We start from the raw sequence: 16,504 nt of genomic DNA, 5'->3' as shown, positions 1-16,504 counted from the left end.
TGGCACTTGTTTCCTAAGAGATTGTTCAGGTTGAGAATATAAAATGGCTTAAGAAGTTGTGACTGCCGCTGCCATATGTTTATGAAGAGATGGATCTTACTTGTCACCTCAGCTTAGAACAGAATGTATTTCTAACTGTTAACATACTTTCATGTTGTAAAAAATTCTGGAAACTCAGCGAGAGGGATGAGTTGGATCTGCTCACCATACTTAGCAGCTTTACTCCTCCCCCCCCCCGCCTCCTGCCCCATGTCCCTGTGGCCCATCTGAGCAGTGGACCCGCCCATTGTGGCATTTCTTACAGGTGACATCCTGGGAACACTTTTCTTAATTTAGGAAAAGGAAAAAAGCAATTACGATGATTTTTATTTCAGTTCATTATAAGGATTAGTAAATTAGTCCATCACTGAACATACTGTCTAAATTTTGGTGTTTGACCCACAGAAAAATACGAAGATCTGAGCTCTTCAGATGAATCCTGCCCTGTCCCTCAGAGACAGAGGCCCTGTCGGAAGAAGGGCCTCAGCATCCACGAGGGGCCGCGAGCCTTGGCCAGGCTCACAGCTATTGGACTCGGAGGCAGGATACAGCAGCCTTGCTATGGTTAGTGCCCCATGATCCTGGTGGCTTTGACACCATAGTCTAGGATTCTGTCTGAGAGAACGAGCAACTCTCAGGCTCCTGATGTGGGGGCCGCCTGGGCTGCCGGGTGGGAGCAGCAGCTCAAGGACTCAGAATCCATCACAGGGATGGAGACACATTAGTCAGTGTCTCGCTCTTGGGTTTTGGTTCGTCCTTTGAGTTTCCTTTCTGTTGGTTAAAACTACAAATAGAACATTCTCTCCTGTAGGAGAGAGATAACTGAGCTTGGATCCATTCCTCACGTGGGTGGGTCAGCCCAGCAGGGAGAACGTGACCGTTGAGTCCCCTTCCTGTCTCTGCCGCATCCCCTGGGGAGGACTCTGCCCTCGCACTCTTTTCTCAGGGTGTGGATTTGAGAACTGCCCACCAGACACCTGGTAGGCCAGAACCCTAGACCCTGAGTTTCCAGATGGCCTGAGTTTTTGTCAGACCGTCAGCTCCTGAGTGTTGAGTGCAGTGCTTTTGGGGAGCACAGGCGCTGAGTGCTTGGGGCGAGTTGGGCTTGACGCTGTCTCTCGTGCTGGCCTGAGTGACCAGACTCCAGTGTGGGTCTCACCCATCAGTGGCCAGGCCGCTGGTCTAGCGAGCAGCCCTCAGAACCCCCTCCTAGCCAGGAGACCATGTGAGGACTTGATTCCCTTCTCAGACCCTTGGAAGGGGTCCTGGCACTGGTTGGTAACCAGGCCTGCCTCCTCCCAGCATCCAGGGGGCTGACTGGTGAGCTGGTGCTGAAGGTGAGGACACGGGTGTCCGGTCTGGCAGCTGGGAGCTCGGGGCTCTGGGATGAGTAGCAGAGTCTGTTCCTTTGGAGAAGCCCAGGCCACCTGTCCTGCCTGAGCTGTGGCCGGGGCATAGGAAGGAGTGTTCACCAGCCTCTCAGCTCCGGCCTTTCAGGAGATTCTGTTTTTCTTCTTACACTGTGTGAAAGTTTAATTTTCTGTAAGTGCATATATGCTCTTTGCCAAAAGTTAAAAAACATTTTTGAATGATAAATAGCATGTGCTGATGTAAAAAATCTCTAACTTCAGAAAGGTATAAAGAAGAAAATAAGTTACCTGTGGTCCCACCAGCCAGGCTCTTTCATGCAAATACACGTACTTTCTGTGGGGCAGAGGCAGGGGCAAAGGCGGAATTAAACACTGGTTTGTGTTCCGCCTCTTCTTGTTTTCTCGCAGGCAGACATTCAGAGGTTATATAATTCACTGTCGCTGCCGTTAATGTTTAGCCAGGGCCTCTTACCTTCCTGTTCAGCTGGATCTTCTTGACTGGGGTTGACTGGCCCCTGTGCTGGAAAGTCGCAGGGGCCATGCAGGCCGGTGTGTGTATGAGAGTAGATGTTTCCAGCTGCGGGAACACCTTGTAGTATAGTTTTCCTTTGGCTCAGGAATTTGTAAATACAGCCTACTGTCTCCTACTTTGTCCTCTTGGCAAAGCAACAGCGTGGCGTGATAGGCCGCCACTGCCAGGCCTGGCTCCACGTGCACCCGCTGCTGGGCACAAGCCGGTCACTAACCCCTTGGAGCCTGTTTCCTCATTTGCGGACGGCACAGCTCTGTCCAGGTTACCGTGGCGAGTAGAGAATGCTGTCCTGGGGCTCCCCTCGCCGAGATCCCTCTGAGGTGGTGGTTGTGTGTGGAAGGAAGAACTCGTCCTTCCTTATGCATGCGTGTGGATTTACATGCCCTATTCTGTCCACAGAACAGGTGCCTCCACGGGGCTACGTCACCTTCAACAGCAGCGATGAGAACCCCCTGGAAGAGGGGGGCCTCTGCTACAGGGACGTCACCTCCCCCATCAATGAGCGGGATGTGGAGAGCAGCAGCAGCAGCAGCCGGGGTACGCACACCCCCCCGCCACCAGTCCAGCTGGGCCGTGGCCCTGTGATGGGTCCATCCGGCAGAGGAGAGGGTGAAGGTTAGAGAAGGTTCTGGCTGTTGTGAGGAGAGTCATAATCTGGCGTGGGGACAGGTGAGGAGACTTCTCACCCAGGGTCTCTGAGCAGGATCTGGGAGTCAGTCCAGACAGACAGGCTTAGTCTCTTGACTGGTAAGTCCTTAGGAAATGTCTTCGTATGTTATGTGCATCGTCCATTCCACAGCTGTTTACCGAGTGTCCTGTGTGCCAAGCACTGGCTAGATGCTTGCATTTATCGGTGAACAGAGCAGACAAACCCTGCCGAGCCTAGAGAGGAAGGGCCTGGCCTGGCAGTCGGCGTGAAGCAGAAGCAAACAGTGAACGATTGGAGGGGCCGGGGAGCGCTGTGGCTGAAGCCGCTCGGGGACAGGGCTCTGGGGAGTCGCCATGGGCGAGGCCTGTGGTCAGGCGTCCTCGTCTTCGCCATTGTCAGAAGAGCACGCCTTCTGTGCCCACCTCGGGGCCGCGCGGAGCAGCAGCAGCAGTGAGGGCCTGGCCCGGGCCCCGGAACTCAGCAGCGAGGCCTCCCTGGAGAGCAACGAGGTGACCCTCCCCCCCTCCTCCCCCTCCCCCGGCGTCGTGGGGGCTGCCTAGCAGTTCACTTGAGGTGAGCGTGTCCATGCAGTGCCACGGGGGCCGCCACTGGGGAGGCCTCTGGCAGGCGGGGGAGTTACGGGAAGTTTCAGACCTTCCCCACCGTGAGGGGAGCGTGCAGAGGAAGCCGCATACACTGGCGGTGGGGCAGGGAGCAGAGCTTGGATGCAGCATGTCAGCTGCCAGCCCCCGCAGTTGCTTTAAACACACACCTCTCACCACAGGATTCGGACCATGCGCGGAAAAGCTCGGTTCGCAAACAAACTAAAAGCTACGTGAAGACCAAGAATCGTTACAGCAGCAGCGACAGCCAGTGGCCTCCTGGCACCGGGACTTCCTGTGCCCCAAGATTGATCCCCCAGACTGACAGGTCCCCCTACTCAGGACCCCAGGTAAGACCGTGGGGCTTCTTGTGATTTGTGAGGCAGTTATTTGTACTTCCCATGGGGCTGGCACTGTTGAGAGAAAAGAGTGGGGTGGTTTTCTCCACACGACCTAGAAAGCTACTCGGGCTGAGAGGATTCCTAATGGTGAGAGGAGCCAGTTGCCGGGCTTCTGTTCATTCCTTTCCATGGAGGGATCCGTCTCTCCCCCTGGTTTCCATGCTCAGCTCAGCCTCCCTGAGCCTGGGGAGGAGAAACACAGGACCAGCATCACAGAACTGCTTTCAGGTGACAGTGACAAGCTGCATGGGAAGCAGAGGCAAAGTGGCACTTAGTCGGGACTTAATGAGAACTTAATTGCTGCCTTTCTCATCGTGGCTGCTCTGATTGGGCAGTTTGTCCAGGATTACAGGTACAACAGCAGCGCCACTGCCTAGTGTGTTCTCCCACCCTCTGCGGGCATAAGTGGTACAGAGGTGGAAGAGAGGTCAGCATTTGCCATTTATTAAAGTCACAGCTCTGCTCTTCACTAAAAGCCTGTGATTTTGCTGGTTTCTCCTCGCAGCCCCTCTGGCGAGCTTTCTCCAGCACCTGTGTTCCCAGGCTCGGTGAGCAGCTGACCTCTCCATACCTTAAACACATGCCGATTGGAGCCTTTAAATCAGCTTCTTTAAATGTGTTCCAAGATTTGGTGTATGTGCTTGGCAGAGGAGCCGGTGGGGCGAAGCTACCTGCTTCTGGGTCGGGGTTTCCTACGTAGCAGAGCAGCTCCGTCACTGCCATCTCCTGAAAGTCAGCCCTTGACACAGGGTTTGTAAAACAGAAACAAAGAAAGGAATAAAATATGTTCCAAGAGCTAAAGGAAACCATGTCTAAATACAGAATATCAGTAAAGTGATAGAAATATAAATGAACCAAATAGAAATTCTGGAACTGAAAGTACAATAACTGAGATGAAAATTTTACTAGAGGGGCTCAACAGCAGGTTTGAGCACACAGAAGAGAGAACCAGAAGACTTAACATAGATCACTTGAGGTTATCCAATCCGATAAAGAAGAATGAGGAAAAATGAACAGAAACCTGTGAGACACCAGCAAGTGTAACAGCGTGCACGTAATGGTGTTCCTGGGGAGGAGGGAGGGAAAAGTAGAAAAAATGTTTTAAAATAGCCAAATCTTATCAGGGGAAATGAAAAGACTGCTGTCCACTGCACAGTCTGTGGGGCCAAGGCAGAAGAAATCCTGGAGAAACATCTAAAGGTGCGAGAATGCAAGTTAAGAAAAAATAATCTCTCAGATACTGGAAATTTTGATTTGGGGATCCAAGAACACGTCGATCTGGGGATCAAACTACCAGGCATTGGTACCTACAGCCTGGACCTCTACGTGGTGCTGGGGAGGCCAGGTTTCAGCATCGCAGGCAAGAAGTGCAGGGCAGGCTGCATTGTGACCAAACACAGAATTAGCGAAGAGGAGGCCCAGCACTGGTCCCATGGGATCATCCTTCCTGGCAAATAAATTCCCATTTCTATCCAAAAGGCCAAAAAAAAAGTTTTCAGTGAAAAAAAAAAAAAGCCAAATCTTCTCAGATTTGATCAAAAAATGAATCTGCACATCCAAGAAGCTGAATGAGCTCTAAGTTTGTTAAATTCAGAGCCACACCTGGACACATCACAATCAGAGTGTCACTAAACAAAGAATGTTGGAGCAAGAGACAAGTGACTCAGCACGTACAACGGGATCTCCAGACAATTAACAGCGTATTTCTCATCAGAAACCACAGGGACCAGAAGACATGGACGACATGTTAACCAACAGTGCAGCGTCCAGCAAAGACTGTCCCCCAGAGTGAAGGAAAAATGAAGAGTCCCGGGTCAGCAGAGACCGAGAGGAGCTGCTGCCGCAGACCTGCCACAGGGTGTGCTTGCTGCTGCAGTGAAGATACTGGTCCAGAGACGCCCTGCCTGCCCTGCCTGAGGACACACAGGGGGCAGCCCAGGCTCTCTGCCGAACTTGGGAGTCAGCAGAGCTCAGGACAGGCCAGGTGCTCAGCAGGAGAAAGGCAGCTCTGTGTGCAGCACAGGCCTTTTCCTGCCCCCACGTCTTCGTGGCCTGCCTGTCTTCTGACCTGCCCTGGCTCCTCACCCTCTAGGACCTCGCCACACTGCTGGAGCAGATTGGCTGCCTCAAATACCTGCAGGTGTTTGAGGAGCAGGACGTGGACCTCCGCATCTTTTTGACCCTCACTGAGAGCGACCTGAAGGAAATCGGCATCACGTGAGTCCCAAGGCCTCTGGCTACGATGCCCAGGAACCAGCTGAGGTGCAGCTCCCAGCATTTGGGTGGAGACCCTTCCTGTCCAGTGGCCAGCTTTCTCCCTGCTGTCAGCTGTCCACTTCTGCAGCTGCTCCCAGCTCAGGTGCAGGCAGCCTGGGTCCCGAGGCCCCGAGCTGGCCCAGCAGACACTGCTGTGCTCAGGGCACCCTGACATTTTCCACTGTCCACCTTTGAGAGCATCCCCAGCAGCCCCAGCTCCCTGTCTAGTGAAAGCAGCAGCCAGGCAGGGTGGGAAGGTCACGACTCCTTACGATGCTTTCTGTCTTCTGTCCCAGGATCCTGGGGGCTACTCTCCCCCTTCAAAGCTGGGATCTTTCTAGCAGACAGTCTTGGTAGAAGGACGGCCCACGGAACCTCCACATAGAGCAGGTGCTGATCCGTGTCCTCTCACTCCCTGCTGTAGGTTGTTTGGGCCCAAGAGAAAGATGACCTCTGCCATCGCCCGCTGGCACAGCAGCGCCCGCCCCCCCAGTGATGCCTTGGAGCTGGCCTACGCCGACCGGCTTGAAGCCGAGATGCAGGAGCTTGCCATCCAGCTGCACAAAGTAAGTAGAGAGCTGGGGCAGGGGATGTGCAGAGGACACAGAGTGGAGACAGATGCCCAGAATCAGCGGAGAGCAACAGCCAGGGCGGGTGACAGGACAGTGAGGCCAGGAAGCATCATGGCTTGGATGCAGCGGGGCGCACAGGTGGGCACAGGAGGGAGAAAGGGTGTCAGCAGCGCACACCACAGGGCTTGCAGGAAGGGGCCCAGGCCGGGGGGGCTCCAAGGTGGAGACAGGTCCCCCCAGGCCAGGAGAGGAGGAGGCAGTCTGACGGCGGAGATGGAACATGGGGTGGGGGAACCCTGCCCGAGTGGTCATTCCCCACCCCCGAACCAGCCTGCTGCACCTGCTGCCTCTCCCGCTGCAGCGCTGTGAGGAGGTGGAGGCCATGCGGGGCCTGGTGTCACAGGAACAGGAGCTGCGGGCCGTGGTGGAAAGCTGCCTCCTGGAACAGGACGGCGCCCGCAAGGACGTCCATGCACAGTTGCAGGAGACCTGGGCCCTGGCCCGGGACGCTGCGCTTGTCCTGGACCAGCTGCAGTAAGTGGGTGTCCGAGCTGCCCCCGGGCCAGGGCCAGGCCAAGTCAAGTCACTGTTTCCTCCAGATTCTTCCAAGAATGGGTTGTTTTCAGGGCCTCCTGGAGTCACCGCCACCCCAGTTTCATCTGGCTGTCCCTCCTTGCAGGGCAGACCAGGCAGCAGAGGGGCCCCGTGTGGGTCTTTTCTCTGCCCGGGCTGCACAGGCACAGGCTGGCAGGGCGCACAGGGCAGAGCCCCGCCTCACACTCTGGGAGAAGGGTGTCTGCGATCGCCTGGCCTCTCCCCTCACCAGCGATTGGTTCTCGTGTCCGGCAGAGCCTGTCAAGCTGAGCTGTCCGCCCGAGTGCAGCAGGATGAATCCCCGCTCGAGGCCATGCTGGGCCCAGGCCTCCCCACAGCTGGTAAGGAGAGCAGTGTCCTGGACCCAGAACAGGTAGACAGAGGGCAGGGACACCTCCCCAGGCTGGGTTTTACCACTTGTCTCAGTGCAGTTATCACACTGACACCACCCCACCCCAGATCCTCTCACGTGCCCAAGCCCATGTCCTCACTGTCCCTCCAGGTGGCCTTTGGGCCATGGCTGCCTCCACTGTTCAAGACCTCAAGTGACTTCTACAGCCCCTGGCTGGGCCCCCCCAGGGCATAGCCCAGTAGGCAGGGGCCCTCACACACATTCCTGGGGCTGAGCCCTGACTGGCGTCAGCGCTTTGCTCCACAAGTGGGAGGAGAACACTCTGATATAATGAGGGGGACGTATGGCACCAAAGGTTGGGGGAGGGGGCGTCCCTTGGTCGCAGTGGCTCAGGATGGAAAGGCAGGGCCCGTGAGCACAGACCCCAGGCCTACTCAGCTCTCTGCCCTGCAGACTCCAAAGGCTGGCAGGCCGCCTTGCAGGCCCTGAGCCTCCCTCAGCTGTCGGGAGCCCTGGAGGATCGAGTCCAGGAGATGGGTGAGTCCAGGGGGCCAGACAGCCCACCAGCCCTCAAGGTCATCCATTCCTGTGTCCTCGAGCCCTCCAGACTGTGAAGCAGTAACTGTCTGCCCCCGTTCTCAGGGCGAGTGCTGTGCTTAGTGACCCAGAGCCTGGAGAAGCTGCAAGTGCTGAACGGGAAGGAGAACTGGCGGGAGCCTTAGCCAGGGGGACGGTGAGTGTCTGTCCGTCCAGGACCTCGGCCCCAAGAGCAGGGCAGCTGTGCAGCCGAGCGAGCGCCCCCCTCAGTCTTCCCTTTCCCTTCTCAGAATCTGACGTGGGGTGACTGATCCACCCTGAAGCTGTGTGCCCAGAGGACAGAAGGCCAGCGAGCGGGCAGCTGCAGTGGCCAGGGCCAGAGGATCGGGCCCCAGGAGCAGCTGGCAGACAGGACGGGGCTGTGGCCGGTGCGAGGGCAGCAAGGCCCGCACTGAGGCAAGACGAGGGTCTGTTATCCAGACCAGGAGTGGGGCCCAGAGCAGGCAGGGCCTTGGGGAGAGCGTGTCCCCACACACCACAGGCGCCACACTGAGGTTCGCCCAGACAGGTGAGGACTGGGGCGGGGTGCCTGGGCAGCATATGTCATTTGCTGGAAAATAAAATTTAAGATTGGCTGGTGAGGGGTTCAGTTCTGGTCCCACGGCCTGAGGTACTGGCTGATAAACCACAGTAAGAGGAAAGCTGTGCCAGGGCCCTCGCCCAGAGCACCATGCTCAGGGCAGGACCAACTGCGTGATCCCTGCTGCCCCATCCCTCTGTTGCCTGTAGCTAGGGCCACCTTTGCATCAGAACCCCCATGATTCTACAAAGCTACCTGGAGAGCGAAGCAGGCCCCAGAAATAAGAGAGGAGCAAGTACAGGTGTTTTATTTACAGAGCAGAGTGTCCTTGCCCACATGTGCCAGCCACTTCGTCGAGGCTCTAAGATGGGACACCCAGGCTGGGCCGGGAGCATTGCTTTCCTTACCAGGCCAGCGCTGTGGAAACTGTGAGCTTCACTGAGGAGTCTTTCCAGACGTAGGGCCATAGGAGACTGCCAGTGGTGACCTTCCTGTCCTGTGGTGGCTCTCCTGTTGTCATTGTGCACGCTTGGCCAGTGCTGCCAGACTGCTTCCTGGAGGTGCCTGCAGGCTGTGCTGGGAACAGAGAGGGGAGGCTCTCAAAGGAAGCAGCAGTGGGCTCAGCCCAGGTGCCACCAGAGCCACCAGGATCAGGGAGAGGCATCACACTGTCAGTCTCAGTGAAGAAACCACCAGACCAGGCCCATGGCCCAGAAGAGTCCATGGCTGGCAGTGCCACAGTCAACACGGGGAGGTGGCTGGCACCCCCACCTGGGAGGGGAGGCCTGCATCAGCTCCACTTGAATGGTACCCAGAGCCCCGCTCTTATGCCCGGCCCCTGCCCTCAGGTCCCTGGGTGGCGGGGAAGGGGACACCCTCGTGCATCCACCCCTAGGCCTGTAGCCAGGACTGAAGAACACACAGAACAGCGGAGGCACAACTTTACTGTCCTTTCTCCAGCAGCTCCCTGTACACCTGGGCCCCACAGCCCTGACTGTTCGCAGGGACAGGGCCCAAGACAGAGCAGGTAAAGCTGCTTTGAAAACTCACCACAAATAAAGCTAACAACCAAAATTAACAACATAACCTCCTATCCTGGGCTGGCGTTTCTCCAGACCCTGGGGCTGGCTCGGGGCAGGACGCAGGATGGAGTCAACCCAAAGTTGGCCTCCACAAGAACAAAACTGCCACGAGAACAAAGCAACTTCTCCAGGGTCCAAGTGCATGTGCACTTATCCACTGAGGCCATCAGGAAACACCTGGGGCTCCACCAGCCCACGACACGCACGCAGAGAGCTCGTTTTAGAGTGGGTGCACCCAGGCCACCACCCAGTAACTGCTCTGGGCAGTGGAGAAGAGGAGGTGCCCACTCCCCAACACAGTCGGAATGGGTCAAGCACAGAACATGCTAGAAGACACACTCCCACAATGAGGCTGGAGGGCCCAGCCTCAGCCCATGGTTACAGAGCGCCAGGGGGAGGGCGACAGACACAAGGCACAGGAGCAACCTCAGGAGGAAGATGGGAGCAGCTTCTCTAGGGCCTTCTTCTGCTTTTCTGTGGCCGCAGCCAAAGCTTCAGCCAGCTTTTCCTCGGGCATCATGTTGAGCACCTTGAGAGCAAAGAGGAGCTGGTACTTGGCTGTGCTGATGAAAGCGTTGCTCAGGAAGTTGGGAAAGCCACCGACTCGGTCCTTCTGGGTGTACAGTGGGACGCGCACGAGCCCCAGCACCTGCATGGAGAGGAGACCAGGATTGGGACCAGGCCCCCACACGGATGGCATGGCCTTGGCAGGAGGGGCTTGTGAGCAGCTAGGCCACGGGAAGGACAGCCAGGTTGCCAAAGACATAATGGGAGACCCAGGTAGGGTTGGGTGAGGTAGAAGCCAGCCAGCTCCCTTGGTGCGGTGCAGCCCCTCTCTTCCCCAAGCAAGTTTCAAGGCCATCCCCATGCACATCCCACTCTCAAGTCCCAGCCCTCAACCACTAGCAGGAAGCCCCACAGACCACACCCCCATGCTCCCTCTTTCACCTGGTGAATCCCAAACACCCCAAGTGCCACTCCCAGTCTTCCAGACTATAAAACCCAGAAGTAGAGCCTTCATCCCTCACACCATGAGATTCCGGCCCATGAACCCAGACCTACAAGATCCCCTTTTTACTCTGCAGTTTCACACCTCCCGGAGCAGGCACCGCCCCTTCCCATCCTCCCACCGATCCCACTCCCCACTCCCAGGATTGGCAATGGCAGGCAGCAAGGCAGATGGAACACAGCCCCGAGGGAGCCCCAGCCCCGGCCCCCCTCCCACCCTACCCGACCCCTGGTCCCTCTCCCCACCCCGAAGCTGGAGACAGCGACACCCTCCCAAACTGTCCAGGGGACCCTCAGGGGGACGTGTTACCCATCGGTGCCTTCCGCGGGGCCAGAGCCAAACCCCGGGGCGGGGGGCGGGGCCCGAGCAGCGGCCCCCACCTCCAGGCCGTGATCCCGCGAGTGCACCGCGCTGATCTCCACAGCATGCAGCTGCTCCAGCGTCAGCTGCCGCGCGTACAGGTGCGCCACGACGCGGTGCGGGCCCTCGGTCAGGTGCGAGCTCAAGTAGTCGGCCTCCGTGAGGCGCAGGCAGCCCAGGCCCAGGCCCAGCACCCGATTCAGTCCGTCCTCCAGCGACCAGAAGCGCCGGTCCACGAAGCCCCCGGGGAAGCCCAGCAGTCCGTCGAAGCGCATCTGCATCTGCAAGGGAGCGCCGGGTCACGGGCGCAGGTCCGAGTGGCGTCCCGTACCCGCCCGCCCGCGTCCTCCCGCGTCCTCACCAGCACCGAGAAGCGCATGGGGATGCGGCCGAAGAGTTGCCCGGGGTTTGCGGCGTACAGCATGGCGTGGCACGAGTGGCTCCAGCCCGGCCCCAGACGCATCGCCTCCACCCGGCTGATCTGCTTCAGCTCCGGAACCGCCGCCGCCGACATCTTGGCACTACCCACCGCGACCCGTGCACCGCCCTTACGTGCATGCGCGGGCCCGCCCCCGCCGCGCCCGAGCAATCCGCGGACAGCCGCGCCCCTGGGCCCCGCCCCTCCGCCAATCGCTGACGCGCACCAGGGCAGAGCCCGTCACGGCTCTCCGACGCTCCGTTGCGGGGCGGAAGGGGCGGGCACAAAGGGAATGGCTGCGGGCGCCCCAGCCGTCACCCAATAGCCGCGCACCCCGAGCGGGCCCCGCCCACGGCCCTCGAAAACCACAGAGCCCAGGATGCAACGCGACAGCCGAGCTCGCAGGAGTGGGGCGTGGACTTCGGGTCCTCGGGCGCGCGGCGCTTGCGGGGTGGGGGCGGTGCTTGCGGAGTCAGGGTTCAGACTACCCGCCCCGAAGAGGGCAGGAGAAGCCCCAGCGATCTCTTTGCCCTCGGCCCTCCCCCAGCGCCTGCCTGGGAGCACCGCCCCGCGGGCTTCCCACCGCCAGCTCCAGGTCTGGCCGGCTCCAGCTTCTGGACGCGAGGGCGCCTCCTGCTTCCCCCAAGGGGCTCAGCTGAGCCCTGGGATCAGAGGACACAACCCTCCCCTGCACGCACGCCAGCCCCATCGTTCTGCAGCCGGCTAAGCACTGGAATCCAAGGTCACTGCTGGTCTGCCTGACTAGAAGAGCAGGAAAGCAGAGTCTGGCAAAGCTCCAACTGCCCTCACAGTACAAGTCCACACCCAGCACTGAACTGGGTGCATGGTGAGGAGTTCTGGGGCTCCCTAAGCCCAGCCTGCTGGGGCAGAAGTGATTTAAATCCCGGGGCAGGGAGCTTCCCAGCCCAGCGCACCAAGTACCCTGCCTGTCAGACACCATAGCCAGGTACTGTTGGAGGAAATAAGGTCTCCCCCACTTTATTCCGAGGAGGAACCTGGGGCTTAGATGAATGGGACTTGCCTGAGGGCACCCAGCAGTTTGTGAGAGCCAGGATCCCACCCAAGATTCCCACTGCCTCCTACCCAGTGTACACAACAGAAAACCGTGAAGCTTCAGCAAAAGGGGGCCCGAGTTACTTACCAGCTGTCTGTACTGGAGAAGAAAGTTGCTAGGGCTCGGAAGCGTCAGAAACAGCCATCAGAGGGACAGTAGCGGGGCTCCCCTGGATCCTATGGTGCCACTCGCTCCACCAGCTGGCCCAAGCTCCATTTTTCTCCCACCGTGGACATGGATTTGCTGAGGGAAGGCACCACAGCCTATGCTCACAGGATGGGTGCCATGGCACAGCCTCAGGAAAGCCATGCAGCCGAGGGCAAGTTCTGTGCCCTGACCGGGGCTGAGAAGGAGAGGGGCAGAGGGCAGGCGAGGGTTGGCAGGATTCGCCAGAAACTCATTCACGTTGGGTCCTCGGTGGTGTTCTGTCACACGTGGGGAGTAAGGACCCAAAGAGAGAGGCTCTCCCCTACCATGGCCCTCTGCCAGGGGTCAGGGCTCAGGTGGGGCAGCCACAGCTGGCAAGGGGAAGCCAGATTCCAGGGCAGGTAACCGTGTCTGAAGGGGAGAGATTATCAAGGGGAAGGGCCAATTCAGGGAGGACCCCACCTCCAGGCCGCAGACATTAAGAAAGGAGGTGGGTTGGTTTGGGGGCAGTGTGGAGGGAGATCCAGTGCAGCCCATGCAAGAACCCATGTGACACTGAGCGCCCTTCTACCACACTGGGACCATGCCAGACCCAGGCACAACTGAGGGTGGCAAGCCTTCCTTGGGGCAGGGACAGGCTGCCTGAGTCAGAGGGGACCAGAGGAGGCTACTTGGAGCTGTGTCTACAGAGGAGCCAGGGCCCTGCTGGGGGGGGGGTGGTTCAGGCAGTGCTGCAGTGGGTGTTCTGGAGCCCCAGCCTTTCCCTACGGGGAGGCTGCTCGCTGGGCAGGGGAGCGCAGACCAAGCAGAGGGCCCTGGCTGGGCTCCAGCATCCTGGCAGCCAAACCTGCCCCTCCAATCCATTCCCCACATGACAGCTGGAGAAAGTTGCTCCCTTGCTTAGAAGCCTCTGGCTAAAACTACCCCACAAGGTGTCTGCACCCCACACCCCCAACTCTGATGCTTCAGCCACTTGCTGGACACACTTGGTCCACTCCTGCCTCTGGGCCTTTGCACTTGCTGGGCCGCCTGCCTGGGGTGCGCTTCTGCGGAGAGCTCCTTGGCAGCATTCAAGGCTCAGCTGAAATATCTCCTCAGAGAAGCCCTCCCCAGCCACAGGTTAAATCAACTCCATCTCGTGACCCGCTGACTCTCTTCCTAACAGTAACCAGACCTGGGAAAACTTGGATTACTTGCGTGGTGTCTCACTGACTAGAACACAGGCTCCAGGGGCCTTGCCCATTTTGACTTCTGGCAGAGCAGGCACTCAGTTCACGGCGGTGGGATGAATCAACTCGCTGAAGCAACCTGCACACCTGGAGGCTTTGGGCTCTGCCACCTGCTCAGGAGGCAGAGCCAAGTCCCAAGGGTCCCTCCTTTGCTCCAACCCAACAATCAGCACGATATGACCAAAAGAGTAATAACAGCAGTCCTCACGCCCTCCTGGAAGTTGTAGTTCGCGGACATCTTATACATGAGGGAACAGAGGCTGCAGCCACAAGTTGGCACCTGCACTGCTGTGAGGGCGTCAGAGCTGCCACCAGCTACTCAGCTGTCCTGCCTCCCAAGAAACAGCCTCAGTCCTAAGGTGCTGTGCACGGAGGAAGGAGCGGGTGGGATATTGCTGCATGATTTTATTACTATAAATAGACAGTAAAAACGAACAAAAACTAGCCAATCAGAGTACATCAAATGGTAGCACACGCAAGTACAAGACAGGCCAGTCTGCACCCTGTCCTTCAGAGTTACTGGCACAATATCGATGGCGAGAGGCCGGGGTGCTGGCCGTGAGAGGAGAGGGCTGAGGAGAGGGACACGGCCGCCCTGCCTGTGTGTGTGTGCGTGTGTGTGTGTGCATCGGCATGCGTGCACCCATGAACACATGGTGGGTAGGAGGGGAGGGGAGGCAGGGAGCCAAGGGGCCAGGGCAGGCTGCCCCAAGCGTGGCCTCTGTTCACAGGCTCAACCGGAGGGAAAAGGAGTCATCCACACCCGACTGCCCCACTCAACAGAGCCTCAGGCTGTGCAGCCGGCCGCCCCAGAACCGTCCTTCCCAGGGCAGCTCCTCAGGAAGCGGGACGCTCTCCCGCTTGCAAGGAAAGTAAGTGTCTGCACCCGGGAGCTGCAGACCCACCCACTGGACTCAAGGTCCTGCTGGGGAAGCTCTCACCCGGGGGCACCAAGGCCAAGCGTCCCCTCTGCCTTTCTGTTACCCAGAAAGTTTATCTTTAAAAAAAGACGAGGTCACCTCAGATGGGACCCTCATCCCCTGGCAGGTTCCACCACAGGAGTCCCAGACAGAACAAATCAAAGAGAAACGCTAAGTGGCATCTACATGGTGAAGAGGGAGCGGAGAAGCCACTCAGGCCCTCCCGGGGCGGGTGGGCAGCAGCGCCACCGGCCAAGTGGAGCCCCCCACCCGGAGGGTCTGATGACATGGGCTAGGCTGCCTCCGAGAAGGTGTGGGGCTCAGAGAAGGGCCCCTGGACACAACCGCTGTTAATGGCCAGACCCAGACCTGGCCTGACTGCCTAGCTGCCCGGGGGGGTGGGCAGGGGGCAAACTGTGGGAGGTGGTCCCACAGGGCCGCGTAGGGGGGGAAGGGTACACGCACATGGGGAGGGGACAGGCACTGTTTCCTTCATTGACTGACACTCGGACCCCACTTCCTTTCCTCCCACAAGGCCCCCGTGACGTTTCCTGTGAAGACTGCACTCTGTTGAGTTCTCGGGCATTGACGGGCCCCCTACAGACTTGGGGGCTGGGTGAGGCCCATCCAGGCTGCACCTGGGTGATCAGCCCATAGGACGACTGGGAGGAACCCCAGAGCTCAGCGCCCAGGACAGAAAGCCGCCATCCTTCATCCTGTACCATTTATAAATACATCGACCGTAGAAAAAGGGGGTTGTCAGAGAGGAAGGTCAACTGTGCTCTTCAATCAAGGGTCACATGGCCCCTCGGAGCCAGTGACCACACAGGGCGTGCAGACTGGAGAGGCCAGGGGTCACGCTGGAGTCCGGGCAGCCCCTCGGCCAAGTCTGGGGAGCTGAGGGCTCCATGCTGCCAGCCTGGCCACGCTCTCAGAGTGGGGTCAGCTCAGCGGCCCCAGGGTCAGGACTGGGGCCACCAAGTGGAGGCCGGGGGGGCCCGGCGGTGTGGAGGCTGCGGGGCGTCTCCATGGAGGTGGACCATCCTGCAGGCAGGAAACAGGGAGGAGGGTCACGTTCGGCTGAGCTGCCCCGCCTCACCGCTCCCTTCGCCCACCAGGCTCTGGGTCCCCACCAGCTGCCCCGCTGTGTGTCTGCTGCAGAGCACACAGAGGGCCCGGTGACTCCAGCCCCCGCCCTGGAACAGAAGGCAATGGGGCACCTTGGCTGCCAGCTCCCAGGTGCCCCGCCTGTGCCTGCTCCGTGCTTCCTGGGCTCCCACAGGCCACTGAATTTGGCTGGAACTCGGTCACCCCCGGTGGAGGGGTGCCTAGAGCGGCCCCAGGAGCCCCTGCCTGCCCTCCTTGGAGGCTGTTCCCGCCATCCCCACATGGCGCCTCCAGGATGCCGTGAGGGGCTCCGTCCCTAGCTCAGGCCACCCCCAGGCGCTGGTGCAGGGGGAGCTGCACACCTCTCAGGGCCGTGCCCATCCGCACAAGGAGCCCCGGGGTGGATTCAATGGCAAACCCAGAAGCCCCCTGCGACAGACTTCGGGGACTCGGTGAGGGACAGTTTTCTTAGGAGCCGTGGCTTCACGTGGGAAGCCAGCTCTGCCACACAGCACACAGGACAAATACAATTCCTAGCAGCCGGGTCTGACCCGTTTCCTACTTCCGGAAGTTTTACCTAAGTGGCAACACTCAACATCTCCCACGGATGAGAATAAAGGTGTCAGGTCCTATTTCAGCAGAGAGTAAGATTCACCACAAGGAATCATCAAGG

At 58.9% G+C, this 16,504-nt stretch overlaps 3 protein-coding genes across 16 annotated transcripts in view; 1 reads left to right on the top strand and 2 right to left on the bottom strand.

Annotated features, from left to right (window-relative positions):
• ANKS3 (ankyrin repeat and sterile alpha motif domain containing 3) overlaps positions 1-8,543 on the top strand; it is a 30,089-nt gene extending 21,546 nt beyond the window's left edge. For 6 of the 9 annotated variants that reach the window (XM_033428888.2, XM_049699541.1, XM_049699542.1 and 3 more), the window contains 9 exons: positions 445-603; positions 2,341-2,478; positions 2,990-3,099; positions 3,375-3,542; positions 5,686-5,810; positions 6,274-6,415; positions 6,783-6,955; positions 7,101-7,356; positions 7,821-8,543. In XM_033428888.2, the coding sequence (XP_033284779.1) occupies positions 445-603; positions 2,341-2,478; positions 2,990-3,099; positions 3,375-3,542; positions 5,686-5,810; positions 6,274-6,415; positions 6,783-6,955; positions 7,101-7,356; positions 7,821-7,856 (1,307 nt within the window). In that variant the 3' untranslated portion in view covers positions 7,857-8,543. Of the gene's footprint in view, positions 1-444; positions 604-2,340; positions 2,479-2,989; positions 3,100-3,374; positions 3,543-5,685; positions 5,811-6,273; positions 6,416-6,751; positions 6,956-7,100; positions 7,357-7,820 lie in introns of those variants that run through there. The other 3 variants (XM_033428890.2, XM_033428889.2, XM_033428897.2) reach the window with 3 other exon arrangements.
• Positions 350-11,469, bottom strand: NUDT16L1 (nudix hydrolase 16 like 1). Of its 2 annotated transcripts, none has more exons than XM_033428909.2 (5): positions 11,297-11,469; positions 10,956-11,216; positions 9,993-10,215; positions 1,698-9,055; positions 350-1,559 (listed from the first exon to the last, which is right to left on the bottom strand). In XM_033428909.2, the coding sequence occupies exons 1-3, from the start codon at positions 11,447-11,449 to the stop codon at positions 9,994-9,996; spliced, it is 636 nt and encodes a 211-aa protein (XP_033284800.1). In that variant the 5' UTR covers positions 11,450-11,469; the 3' UTR covers positions 350-1,559; positions 1,698-9,055; position 9,993. The 2 variants fall into 2 exon arrangements, with proteins under 2 accessions (XP_033284800.1, XP_004270266.1); XM_004270218.4 differs by having other exon boundaries at positions 1,698-9,060; positions 11,297-11,468.
• Positions 11,470-14,194: 2,725 nt separating this feature from the next.
• The window catches only part of MGRN1 (mahogunin ring finger 1), a 58,148-nt gene continuing 55,838 nt past the window's right edge, over positions 14,195-16,504 (bottom strand). For all 5 annotated transcript variants that reach the window (XM_033428899.2, XM_033428898.2, XM_004270219.4 and 2 more), the window contains one exon: positions 14,195-15,768. In XM_033428899.2, coding sequence (XP_033284790.1) covers positions 15,656-15,768 — 113 coding nt within the window. In that variant the 3' untranslated portion in view covers positions 14,195-15,655. The remainder of the gene's footprint in view (positions 15,769-16,504) is intronic.

Source organism: Orcinus orca, chromosome 16 (genome assembly GCF_937001465.1).
Source record: "Orcinus orca chromosome 16, mOrcOrc1.1, whole genome shotgun sequence".
NCBI classification, from domain to species: Eukaryota; Metazoa; Chordata; class Mammalia; order Artiodactyla; family Delphinidae; genus Orcinus; species Orcinus orca.
Note: the sequence above shows the minus strand (reverse complement) of the source record. Positions and strands in the feature narration are given on the sequence as shown.